This window comes from Mytilus californianus, unplaced genomic scaffold (assembly GCF_021869535.1).
Source record: "Mytilus californianus isolate M0D057914Y unplaced genomic scaffold, xbMytCali1.0.p SCAF_12, whole genome shotgun sequence".
Lineage (NCBI taxonomy): Eukaryota > Metazoa > Mollusca > Bivalvia > Mytilida > Mytilidae > Mytilus > Mytilus californianus.
Window position 1 is genome coordinate 14267606 of NW_026262604.1, and position 13998 is coordinate 14281603.

The 13998-nt window shown below is 32.1% G+C and overlaps 1 protein-coding gene across 2 annotated transcripts; it reads right to left on the bottom strand.

The window, feature by feature from the left end:
- Nucleotides 1–1040: 1040 nt before the first annotated feature.
- Nucleotides 1041–13000, bottom strand: LOC127721422 (pulmonary surfactant-associated protein D-like). 2 transcript variants are annotated; one of them, XM_052228144.1, is made up of 7 exons: nucleotides 12662–13000; nucleotides 8988–9050; nucleotides 5604–6569; nucleotides 4852–4896; nucleotides 3842–3936; nucleotides 2954–3038; nucleotides 1041–1395 (listed from the first exon to the last, which is right to left on the bottom strand). In XM_052228144.1, the coding sequence occupies exons 1-7, from the start codon at nucleotides 12888–12890 to the stop codon at nucleotides 1172–1174; spliced, it is 1707 nt and encodes a 568-aa protein (XP_052084104.1). In that variant the 5' UTR covers nucleotides 12891–13000; the 3' UTR covers nucleotides 1041–1171. The 2 variants fall into 2 exon arrangements, with proteins under 2 accessions (XP_052084104.1, XP_052084103.1); XM_052228143.1 differs by having other exon boundaries at nucleotides 8952–9050.
- Between the last annotated feature and the right edge of the window lie 998 nt (nucleotides 13001–13998).

Here is a 13998-nt window from a genome sequence, read left to right on the forward strand (position 1 = left end):
CCTTATCACAATTTCATCATTTATTTAGTTTTCACTAAGATTAATGAGGTTAATGAAATATGAAGATATTGTAAAAATTATAAAATGAGACCATAACGGAAAAACACAAGTCGGAAAGACAAACAAAAGTTCGTTAAACAGAAAAATAAAGATGGAGCACCACACATCCTTCTATGAAAAGAGTAAAAAAAACCTTTGCATAACCAGGGACCCAGATGGTCGCACGTTTGAACATGACATCCGATGATTAGACGCATACATTGATGTCTTAAACCAGAAGAGGAAAAAAAAAACAATCGATGATCAAAACAAAAAAATTAACAATTCTAGATCATCTGTTAGAGAGATATTCTATCATTGTTTTAATATGTATAGCTTAATGTTCCTTGATGTCCTTCTCGGTGTTTTGGTTTTTATTCATTTTTTGCATGACTTGAGGCAATTTAGAACTTTAACTAAATACAGTTAACTCCTTTGTCAAATATAGAAAACATTTGGCTCGTTATGTCAATGTTTAATGTTGCATGTTCAACCAGGTGGTATGCTGAGTAATTGATATGTTTATGTTTTAATGTATTCCTATTTATGATAGAGAAGTAGAAACAAATAAAGGAGAAAAAACACTTGATAGATTTGTGTATCAGAAGAGCTTTCCATGCTTACCATATCGAACCTAACCTAAGAAAAAAAAAAAAAGACTAAGCACGATTTGAACACTTGAATCCCTTAATAACACGTATACCTTATACATCTTAAGAAAGCTAATAGACTGGGCAACAAAAGTTATGTATTGAATATAGTGCACAAATCCGGGTTAAGGATAATGGAGCGCCCGCATACCGAAAAAGGCCGAACCTAAGAAAAAAATACATGACAGGAATACACAAACCCATACATTGGAAAGCCAGGATTTATAACTTTACAAAAAACTTAAGGAGGTATTTGACCAAAAAGAACCTTACAAGAATAACCAACTATATGTCAGAATTTAAATTTGACACACACGTCAAGTGTAGATAAGAAATAAATAAAGAATTACAAAGATTTTGCTTGATTGTCTTAATAACTAGGAAAATCGAATAAAAAATTAAATCAATAAGGAACAATTATTATTATTGACAACTGTTACATAACAGACATTAAAAAACGTGAGAATTAAAGCACAAATGTTTTAATGTTTCTCACAAATATATGAAAAAACTTGTGAACATTGAATGTCATTCCACTTATACGCAGCATTATTATTCATATGCACACAGTCTTCTTGACCAGCATTATTAGGTTCGCCTGGGTTCCAGTCAGTATAGGTTAGATATGTATTATCGGACTCCCAGATAAAACGAGATTCTATTACAGAATCATGTGCTCCAATCCATATGTGACCTGTGTTCTTATCTAAAAAGTAAACACCAACCGTGTATAATATTTGAGAATAACGTATTGAAATGAAACAAGACTGAAGAATTCAGTTTTCGACAGATTATAGTTAAGCATTGTTACTTTTTTTTTTATTACGGGTGTAGTGTTGTGTTGTTCTTTGTTTTTTGTTTTTTGTTTTTTTGTTTGCATCACAACAATAGATGAAAGGCAATTATGTTTTACATAAGCGCAATTAAACAATTATTGTTCACTTAATATCAAAATTAATCTCTTTTAAACGAAAATAATAGCATGCAAACGTAAAAGGAGTATGTTTTATGAAAATACTTTTTTTTATCATTTCCAATATACTAGTACCTATTTCTGTAACTCAATGAACGCATTTTTAATACGGAGTATATATCTCCCAGTTACACAATATTCTCGGATGTGTATTTCCTATCATAATTTCCTTGATAAAGGGTTGCTGCTCACTAGGAAGCTATTAAACCAAGAGTTGAAATCATCCATCGTAAATTTTACGGACGCCATCACGAGTTGGTTGACCGTTATGGAATATCTGTTTCACTGATGACCACAGATATGTTCCAATTGTCGTAACTACAATCCCTTCCCCCCTTTCCCCTAATGGGACGTACTGAATAAGTATTATCCCAAGGTTTGTACTTACATGAGCACCACGACGGGTGCCACATGTACAGCTTTATCCTTCCGCAGCACCTGAGGCCACCCTCAGCTTTTGGTGGGGTTTTGCTCAGGTTTTAGTTTTATATGTTGTATTTTGTGTACTATTGCTTGTCTGTTTGTCTTTTCCTTTTTCAGCCATGACGTTGTCAGTTTATTTTCGACTTATGAGTTTGAATGTCTCTTTGGTATCTTTTGCTTCTCTTTGTTATCTTCGATTATCGGCGTAGATACAGTCATAGTCTTTATGATGTTTCTATAAATCACCTTTCATATAGAAGCAGTTGAAAATATTTCCCAACAGCACAAAACCATATTCGTGACTAGTAGGACAGGAGCTGCTTATTATTCCGAATCACCAGAAATCTCACCTGCGTTGGTGGTTTTGTGTTGCTAACTGGATAGTTTTCGTAGAAGAGTTTTATGGACATGTGTGTGTTTTTGTCTTTGATAATAAAGGTATTGTCTGTGTTTGTCTTATATTTTAATGGTATTTTAATTGCCTACTATCTCCTTCTTTTCTGTTATTTTTGCATTTCATAAAAATCTTTGTTTTGATGTTCGACTAATAAGTCTCAAAACTTCCATATATATCCATTGTTGGAACACACTTATGTTATTTACTCATATCTATCAAGTCAAGTGACGTTAAGCCGGGCTGTTACAAGCAGCGAATTCTTTGAATTGCTAGTTATTTTACTCCATAGTTTTGATAAATCTTATTCGTTTTCGATTTGAAGTTGTTAAGAATCAATATATATTCACTCTAAGATAACAATAATTATCATTTTATTTTACTAGACAAAATAGATGATTTAATGCAAAATTAAATTAGTGATCAATAGGGGTAGATAAGTACAAGTTAGTAGTTTTTTTATATTGTACTTACCGGCTGTTCTAAAATTTTTGAGGAACCAACTCTCAATAGTGTTGTCAATTTTTACAAGGAATCCTCCCATTCTATGACAATCATTCTACAAAAAATTATCAAATGCAATGTTAGCATTAGATGAGTATTGTATATTTTCTATAATTTAAAAAGCTTTTTAAATTGATTTTTCTTTTTTATTGGTAAGTTGTGTAACATACGCAAACAATGATTTCAACATGGCCGTTTTCCACTGCAAATTTGACCTATATTTGCTTCATTTTAGCGGATGCTACACGCAATTGCTTCCATCTATAACATAATGAAAATAATTTACTAAGAAATCAGCTAATTATTTATTTTACCAGGATTTGTCGTCAACTAACAAAAACCAAACCATCCTTATTTGACCATATATACAGCATTTTGTTGGTAAAAAGTATGATTTTTTTCAGATCGCTATTTGTTTAGTTCTTCTATTAGTTTATTACCCATAACTATTTTTTACGGTAACATCCCAATTATGTTAGAAGATTTAAAAGTTGATATTTATTTTCCTTTGCCTCAAAAATCTTTTTAAGAGGCAAATTACTGTCAAGTACATTTAATTGAATCCCATCAATTTTTTATGATAGTTTTCAAAATTGTGTAATTTTTTAGTAATTTGTTAACACTCATGTAATGATTGTGCCATAAGTCTTTCAATCATTTGTTTTTACATTGAATCTCTTAAATTGAACAATGAAAATAAAATCGGTGGATGTGTTTATTACATTTGCACATATCAATGGGATTACATTTGAATTGCAATAGAACATATCATTGAATAAACTATTGATTTCGACGCCAACGTCAATAGTCAATATACAGAAACGTAAAGCAATGCACATTGCATACTAATCATCTCACTTTTGCATCATTCCATGTCTTTTTGAACCTGAATTGAAAGTAATAACAGATCCCCATAAACTGTTCCCATCCGGAACCACAGGTTATCATCTTGCCTGAAAAAACCACAGATATTTAAACTTCAGTTGGTTTAAAAAGTAAAATAGCAAAAATAACGAACTCAAAGGAAAATTCAAAACGGAAAATCCTTTACCGAATGGCAAAATCGAAAGCACAAACACATTAAACGAATGGAAAACAACTGTCATATTCCTGACTTGGTACTTAAAGACATTGATTTAGAGGAATAAAACATGTCTTTATGAATTAGTATTTACAGAGAAGAATATATTTTTCGCAAGAATAGGACGAAACTGCATGTAGTAGTTTTCACTACTATTTGACATCTAAAACATATATTATTCCAACACTCAAGTAATTGTCATATAGTTTAAAGACACAGCCTCAAAAACATTGTTTTAGAGCAATTAAACATGTATCTATGAAATAGCATTTAAAACCAGAATATATTGTTCGCAAGAATAGGATGAAACTAATAGTTTGAATTACTTTTTGAAATTTAAAAAATAAATTATCACAACAGGTAATTGTCGGGTACAAGCATTTAGGACGGAAACAGGATGTGCAGTAAATTATCAGTATGAAAAGCGGACGTACTTGATTAAATTTCTTCCTTAAATTGCATTGAGCTAGATGATTTCTAAATTTGTTCAATTATTCGTTACACTTGAAAGTTATTTCTTTCCTTGGTTAATAAAATAACAAAATTAAATACGAACACTAAAGTAATTCTACTTAAATACAGTGACATTGCTTTCCTTATTATTTTGTTTGCGGTCTGTCTTTTTCAACGACATTGTTATGAACGAGTTTTGTTTGGTTAAATTCGTTTTCATTATATTGTTGTTTAACTGTCAACATATTTAGCTCTTAAAGTTCATTATCAAATCATTTCTGAAAGAAAACTAAGTTGTAAGTTTGCCATGATCATCTACAATGTATTATGATACCTGGTTCTCCAGGTTGTCCCTTTTCACCAGTTTGTCCTCGTGTTCCTGTAATTTGAAATGAAGACAAGTATTAGATACACCTTGAGGGCGTTAGCCTAAATGGGTGTATCTATTTAACACCAACATAAGTATTGTCAATGCAGAATGATCTTAAAGCAGTAAACAGTGAACGCCAGACGAGCGATTTGTCTGCAAAAGACTCATCAGTGACGCTCGAATAAAAAAAATACAACAGGCCAAATAAAATACGCAGTTGAAGAGCACTGAGGACCCACAATTTCGAATGGTTTGCCAAATACAGCTGAGGTAATCTATTTTTGGGGTAACAAATCCTAAGTATTTCGAAAAATTCAAATTTTTGTTAACAGTTAAATATTATTAACAATAATCGTAATTAACAGTAATTGCAAGTCGTTGATGTTCTTCGCTTTCTTTATGTGGATTTCTATAATGTCAACTGTCATTACAATTTAACAAAGAATAATTAGAATTGCCAAGAATATTCATAATATTGAACACTGGTATTGGTAATTGTGTTCCTCTTTGTCATTCATTCAAGGAAAATATATTATTTGTCATATATGTGACGTATGTGTAAAAGAAAAAAAAGACAATGATCTCTCATTTGATATTAACTGAATATTGAAGATATTTATTTATAATACTTCTGATATTTAGAATATATTTTTGGAAACAGGAAAACAAAACACATCCTTGTAATCTTCAATTTAACATTATTTTAATGTTCTCACCTGTTTGTCCTGTGTTGCCAACTGGACCCTTATTTCCCATTAATCCTTTTTCACCTTTGATACCTTTTCCGCCATGTTCACCATTTAGGCCAGGAAGTCCATTTTCTCCCTTCGATCCTTTATCGCCAGTTGTTCCTTTTTTGCCAGTCAAACCTCTGCTTCCGATAGGGCCAACTTGACCAGCCTGGCCTATTTCCCCCTTTGTGCCCTTTTCACCATCCATTCCCTTGTTTCCATTTGGACCTTTTACACCAATTGTGCCTTTCTCTCCAACTTCTCCTTTTCGTCCACTTAAACCTACATCTCCGATGGTACCTTTGACGCCAGCCGAACCTTTTCCGCCTATTGCACCGTTTTCACCCCTTGGTCCTTTATCGCCATTCAGGCCTTTTTCACCATTTGATCCTTTCGTACCATTTTGTCCTTTTCCTCCAATAGGGCCTATATCGCCGAGTTGTCCCTTACTGCCAGTTGAGCCTTTGTCTCCAATTTCTCCCTTCAGTCCTTTATCACCAGTTGGTCCTTTTTCTCCAGTCAAACCTCTTCTTCCGGTAGGTCCAACTACACCAGTTATGCCATTTTCACCATCCACACCTTTGTTTCCATTCGGACCTTTCACACCAACTGCGCCTTTCTCTCCGACTTCCCCTTTTCGTCCACTTTGACCTTTATCTCCGATGGTACCTTTGTCACCAGCCGAACCTTTTGAACCTATTGCACCCTTCTCTTCTGTTGATCCTTTCGTACCATTTTGTCCATTTGCCCCTATTGGACCTATATCTCCAAGTTGGTCTTTACTTCCAGCAGAGCCTTTGTCTCCAATTTCACCTTTTAATCCGTATTCACCGTTATTTACCTGTTCACCTTGCCTTCCCCTATCACCAGCAATGCCTTTATGACCACCAGGACCCTTTTTGCTTCTAGAGCCTTTTTCGCCTTTAGAGAGATTCCAATGGTCATTGCTACCTTTTATAAATATGTACAACATTTCAACATATGATTAATTTAGTAATAATTCTATTATATATGTAGATACAACTTTTTATCATCGTGAAATACTACAGGTCCAACAAAATAAAGAGTAAATGCTGTCCCTTTATGACCATCGACGTTAAGCTAAGGGTTTTATTATATTATATATTAGCAATGCCTCGTTAATTTTATCGTTTAATCGGTTTTGACATGCTGGGTACACGTCTTCATACTTGACACATACACTGGGTTTTCTAAAATTGTCTGTGGGTTGATAAATACAAGCCACTTCTATCTTGTCTATGGCGTTCTTCCTCATCTGTCTATGTTCATTTTGATATTTCAAACTGATATAGGTACATGTAGCATTCCTCCATATCTGTACAAATTCTGACGTCATGTCTAAAAAGCTTCACCACTAGTCTTACAGATATTTCCTGATTTGATTCCTTATTTTTATTTTGTTTAGAACATTTCAAAATTGAAAAAGAAAGAAGATACCAAGTTGGCATCCGAAAATCAAAAAAGAAGCTATTAAAAAAGACAACACCACGACCAAAAGATTAATTACTCAACAAAATAAAAAAGGAACAGTACACAAAATATAAAGATTTTGCAAATATTTCAGAATCTTAAACTCGACGAAGATGCAATATATTGATGGCAATCCTGCACATTTATCTATAATTCACCTCTTCAGACAATACCGTCAAGTTTGATGTAGTGCACGAAATTAAGCGAATATTAATGCTATAATATTTCTGACACAATGTTAAATCCCGTTAAAAAGTCAATGGTTCAAGTCAGGAGCCTGTAATTCCGTCGTTCTGGTTGGTTCATGTCTGTTTTCCGCATATTGTATTGTATAAATTATGCCGTTAGTTTCCTCGTTTGAATTGTTTAATATTTTAAAAGTCGGGGCCTTTTATAGCTAACTATACGGTATGAGTTATTTTCATAGTTAAAGGCCATACGTTGACATATATTTGCGTTTTAATTCCTCATTTAAATTGAAGTGGATGGTTGTCCCATTCACAATCATATAAAATCTCCTTATATTTATATATTTTCATCCTGTCACATTTATTCTAAATAATGGTGCATTCTAAATTTTACTAAGTGTTATGCATGTTATGTAAGGACGCTTCTAGAAGATAAATTCGTTAACATACCTTTAATGTATCTTTGTGGCTGCCATGTCATTTAATTATCAATGAAGAACCAATTTATATATATAATTAGCAACACAGGGTATTCAAATAACATATTAAACGTATTCAAATTTAAGCAAAATGGAGATACATTTTACACAATAATTAAGGAAAAAAGTCATGCATTATTTGTATTTTAACTAGTGTTGTCAAATCGAACAGTTTTGCCTAACCGGTTACTCGGATTATCTTTCGACCGATTAACCGGTTAACCGGTAGTTGAGTTGAATTTTAACGGCCTTATTTATATTATCCTACAAATGTACGTTTTCATGATATTACGATAACTTGAAGTTTATCTTTTGGCATTATAAGGCTTGGCTTGGAGCATTCCTGATGAAGTTTTACTTTTAATCATTCAATACTACAGTATCTACTATGAAGTTTGTAATAACTGCAAATTGAGAAGATAAAAATATTTTTGATCTCGTCGAAATTTTTATTTTTGTTTCTAATCTAAAAAAAAAATGTAATGTTTAAAATTGGTGAATGTATTTTACCTGATAACTATTAATAATTGTTATAACAATACCTATTGTATTTTATTTGTAGTTATAGGTTAAATGTATATTTATCTCATGTTTGCATAGGCTGAAGACGCGCTTATTAAATACATGTAGGATAACTATGTTTACTTTAGATCTTGCCCCGAACTGATAGACAAGTTGTATTTGTGCTAATTAATTTTATGAAATTGGAATGTTTTCAAGGCTAACAACAGCAATCACTATACTAGACAATTGATCTGTAAAATTAATTACCACGACGATCATTTTAAAATTCAATAAAATCTATTAATGATTTTAATACACATTTATATCAAATCTATCAAAATCGAAAAAAAGTTCCGGTTAACCGGTTAACGTTTTTGGTATTCGATATTCGGTCCTTCCGCCGGTTAACTGGTTAACCGGTTAATCGTTGACAACACTAATATTAATTTGTTGATTACCCAGTGCTGTTAAATTGATTCTTTATTGAGATCAAAATATATGGCAACCAAAAAAAAATGCACAGTTAGCATGTTTAATTTATCCTGTAAACTCAAACTCGCCTTAATTTACAAACATATATATATCACCTAAGCTTATGGTACATTAAAATAATTAATATATTTAAAAAAAAAAATGAAATTATGATCCAAATGATTATGTGTTCTAATTACATAATCGATCAAACAAATAAATAAGTCTTTCCAAACCGGAATTATTCAATGCCAGTTGTTGTATCTGCTTTTCTAGTTCCGAACTCTTTTCCAAATATTCTGAAATATAAAGGAAAAGAGTTTATATAAACATAACATCTAATGTATGTTCTAAAGAAGGGAAAATTCTATTTATTTTTTAATTGAAATCAATTACCTATGACAAGCGAGACGATTTTTATTTTGAAATTATAAATTCTCCACACCTTAGCAGTAATATACAAACTTCACCTGCATATGGGATATACATTTCCCAATTCATTTGGTATTCAAGAGCTTGCAGCTGCTACTCAGGCTTTATAAAACGTAACCAGTGTCTGAGCAGAAAGTTGATGAGCCAAGGTTATGTCAAAGAACGGCTCGTCGTTTTTCTAAAAAAAAGTTCATTGGAAGATACCAAGACTTTGTTGATAAATATTCCGTATCAACTTCACAAATAATATATCCTGGTCTTAAAGTATAGATTCTAGTACAGTACTGACGTTGTTTACCATCTTAATTACGTGTTAAAGTTCCCCCTTATTTTTTTGTCTTTGTAAAATTTTAACCTTTACTGTTTAGTGCATTTTTGATTATATACTTATGATGTGGCTCGGTACTTATACATTGCGTCATTGTGTTATTGTGCTATGATCAGTTTTGAATTCTTGTCTTTCATTTTTGCTTATGTACTTTGTCTAAATGTTATTTTGTGTTTCTTTGTTGAAACAGTTATTTGTTTTTATAGTGATTAAGATTATATTACAATGTTGACTGCCGTACCCCAATTTTTTTACCTATCATATCTGTTTATTTTGCTCACACATTGGTGTCAATATAATGGAATTCAATGCGACTGTCATACAAGTGAGAGGTTTAGCTAGCTATAAAACCAGGTTTATTCCACCATTTTCTACATAAGGAAATAAAATTGAGAATGAAAATGTGGAAATGCCTGTACCAAGTCAGGAATACGACAGCTGTTTTCCATTCGTTAGATGTGTTTGAGCTTTTGGTTTTGTCATTTTATTAAAGAGGTACTAAAACGCTAAATTCATGTTTGCCTTATTCTAAAGTTCGTAATAAAGGTTTAAGAATGCATTGTCATTTGAACACCTGAACGATTTAGTAAAACACGCCACTACAACTCACTGCTTATACCCAACGGAAGTGACGCACAGTGGGTCACCCTGATCAAATTCGTGTGTTTTATCGTATTGTAAACAGATCACGGCTTGCTAAGTAAAATAACAGTTTTGATATATATCGGTGACCATTTTTACATTGAGAATATTGATTTACATTTATCGGGGCTTGATAATCGCATAAATATTTTAATCAAATGTTTATAATTAGAAAAGTATTGAAATACCAAAAGCACAAATCAACCTTTTTTTCTGTAAAATATTAACATGTGCATCCTAAAGTGGCGGGAGAAGCAGAAGTAGAACCTTGCATGTTATTTTCCATGGCGGAAAAACGGCATTCAAAATAGGACACTCCCAACGCGTGCTTCCATAAGACGACGTTGGGCGTAACTTGTTGATTTGTTAAATTAAACTATGTGGGTTTTTCTGAGCTACAAAAAAATAAAAATTCTCTTACTTACTTACTGGAGGACTTTAGTTACAGCAGCATTTCAAAATTATATATGTTTATTCTCCAGATAATGTGAAGAATTGAGTACTGTCAGTCACAGTAATCTGCTTGACTGGTTTAGTAAAAACTTGAATATGTATTGATCAAGCTATTTCATTAAAAAAGAAATACTGGATAGACTTGTAACAAAAACAAAATTTTAAAATAGAAATCAGTATAAGTATATATGATTGTCATAGTCCTTGGACCTTATGTAAAAATATTGTTATATGTATCATATATATACTAACGTTATAGCAGATCCCAGCATCATAAGCATAGTCCTAACTACGGACGAATGTTGGATAGAAAGTCATAGTACAAAAAAATCACAATTCAGTGTTTAGTTTATTTTATTTTTTGATAAGAAAACTTTTGTCAAAATAATTTTTGTATTTTTTCTAGAACTTTCATATATATGGCAACTTTGTCAACAAAATATGTTCTGAAAAAATCAATAATGAAAAAATAATTGTAAGGATATTTTTTGTCAAAGTGGCTTGGTACTTGAATGGTTTCATTATGACATAGTGCCAATAAATATATCACAGGCCTATTTTATAATATGTAAATATATTCATTTTTTTGTTTCTAAAAAATAAGATATAAAACCTATATCGTAGAAATATAAGGGCAATAGAATTATTTAATAAGGTAAAATATCTAAGAGCATTTAAAACTATAACAAAAACCACTGATATAAAATCTTTAGAAATAGGGGTGTGCATTCCTAAATTACTTGTGTTCTAAATCCTAAATGTTGTTATCACACCAATTTTTTTTTAAATAAAAAAAAATATATCATACTGCTTTTAAAATATTGACCTTTTCTTTCATTTGAAATTTAAGCAATGAAAAATAAATAACCAAACGAGAAAAATATCAATCCTCTCGACCACCTTTTGATCCTGGTAATTCAAACAGTCCGTACTTTGACACTACTGATAAGTAAACATCCTGTAAGTTAATAAAGATCAAACAGTATCTATTATCCCTCCACTCAGGTAATTAACAACTTGGCCATGCAGACATGCCACCTGTTGTTTATTAAGTGATAAACTTTATAGTTTGATAATTAACATTATTAGAAAGGTATTGCATATACCCAATTTTTAACTTGCAATTAATTATTATCATTACATGGAACAGAAGCCTCTACCGTCATATCTTGTCAAGATGGTATGCAACTGAACTTTACGTAAAAATTTGTCTCAGTTCTACGATCAGGAAGTGAATTACCCCAACCCCATCCCCCCTTTTTCTATTGAAACACGTTATAAATACACTTCCTTTCTGAAACATATTTTTTTCCTTTTGACAAATTGGTCATAATGAAGACTGAGCCTTGAAGGGTAGCGAAATTCATTGGCAGTGCTTTAAATCAACGATCAGAAGAAAGTTCATTTATTAAATAACGTTTAAATAAGCCAAAGAAGTGCCCCACAGTGCATCACTTCCGTTAGATTTGGTCTTAGTTCTGTTTCCGAAAGTAGCGTTGATTGGATTTTCCTACGGTAAAAATAGTTGAACTTCACACGCCTATATTTACTCTGTAATTAGTGGACCAAATTGCATTGGGTTTTGTGCATATTTTATCAATTAGTTCGAACTTTTAGATAAGAATTACTCGTTATGTGCGTTTTAGTACCTCTTTAAGGACTTTCCGTTTTTAATTTACCTATTTTTGTTGTTTTACTTTTTACCAGGTTTGTTCAAAAATAAAGGCAAAAGATACAAAAGGGATATTCAAAGGTATTAGTCGTAAATAAACTGACGACGCCATGGCAAAAAAAAGCACAAAAAGATCCGAATTTCCGTGAAAACAATATGTCCATTCCCGCATCACGAAATTATCAAATCCTATATTCCCAAATTTCCGAATAAATAACTTGCTTTTCCCGAATTCCTGAGAATTTAACAGTTCCATTCCGAATTCCTGAGAATTTAACAGTTCCATCCCGAATTCCGCATGTTCTGGAGAATTAAACCGTTCAATCCCGAATTCCTGGAAAAAAATCCGTCAGCACCTAATTTACAGAAAAAAAAACACTTACCTTTTACATGTTCCAAGTACATGACAACGATCGTAAATGAGAGTGAAAAACATATCAACAACATCACAGTTAGAGCTAGAATTAATTTATCTCTTTTTCTGCTTGCTTTACGAATTTTAGCAACTTTATCATTCCACGAATTTGTTTCAATACTTTCTCTGCTTTGAATTTCTGATTTATTCCGGTCTTCATCCTTTAGAATGTTAACCAGTTGAACTTGTTCACTCATTTTCAACTACAATGTTAAGTCTTAAGTCAGTTTTTAAATTATTTTTGTGAATGTTTTACAGGGTAGCAGTAAAATTTCTTTGATATAAAAATGGAAATATAGGTTGTTTCTAATTTATGGAAAGTCTAAACAAAAGTATTTTCCATTGGACGAATTAGGAAATTTTCTTTCGTCAAGTGACACATATGAGGGTAGGATAGGATTATACCGTCAATCGTCAAACGGTCTCTATGTTTTTAGCGTCAAATAAGCGTAACAATACAGCGCTTCTTGTCAAACGGTACTTGTTGCGCAGCTTAAGAATCAAACAATGAAATAATGTTGATCGTTAACTTGTTTTAAACAAAAGAGGGTAACCGTTATTTGTCAAATCGCGTACCTCAATCCCACCCTCATACACCTCTTATAAGACATCTGAGTATCCTCAATTACCATCTTTACATAAGTACATAGATTACGTGAGATCAACATTATAATCCAATGAAACGTTTACAAAAAGGTAATTTCAAGATTTGAATTAAAATACTAGTATTTCGCTATAAACTTATACTGTGTAATCGTATAAACAAGTTTTATGGATTTGATAGCCCTTAACCATAAAAAAGTGCCAATAGTAATTGTCTCCAAAAACGTTCGAGGCCAACAAATTCAAAACGTTGTGTCATATATGGCTTAGAGCATCCTTTCTATTAGGGCAAAACATGTATTGCTGTCCTTTTTATTTTCATCTTGTTTACAAACATTTCAATAACAATTTTACCGTGATAGAAATGTTGAAAGTCCTTTACTTTTATTTGGATGTTAGAACGACACTATTTCATTATATTTCAGCGTACTAGGTGTAAAAGACTTCAGGATTAGAAAAGTAGGTACAACTACTGACAATGAATACTTCCGGTTTAGAAAGACAAGTTCAGTTGTCAAATCAATAAGGTAATTAACACTTACAATCACATGTGTTTGATTTAAAAATAAAAAGATGTGGTATAATTGCCAATGAAGCAACTACCCACAAGAGACCAAATGACGTAAATGTCAGCACTTTCAGGTAAGCCTTACTGCCTTCCACCATGAGCACAACCAATACCGCTAAGAAAGCTATAAAAAC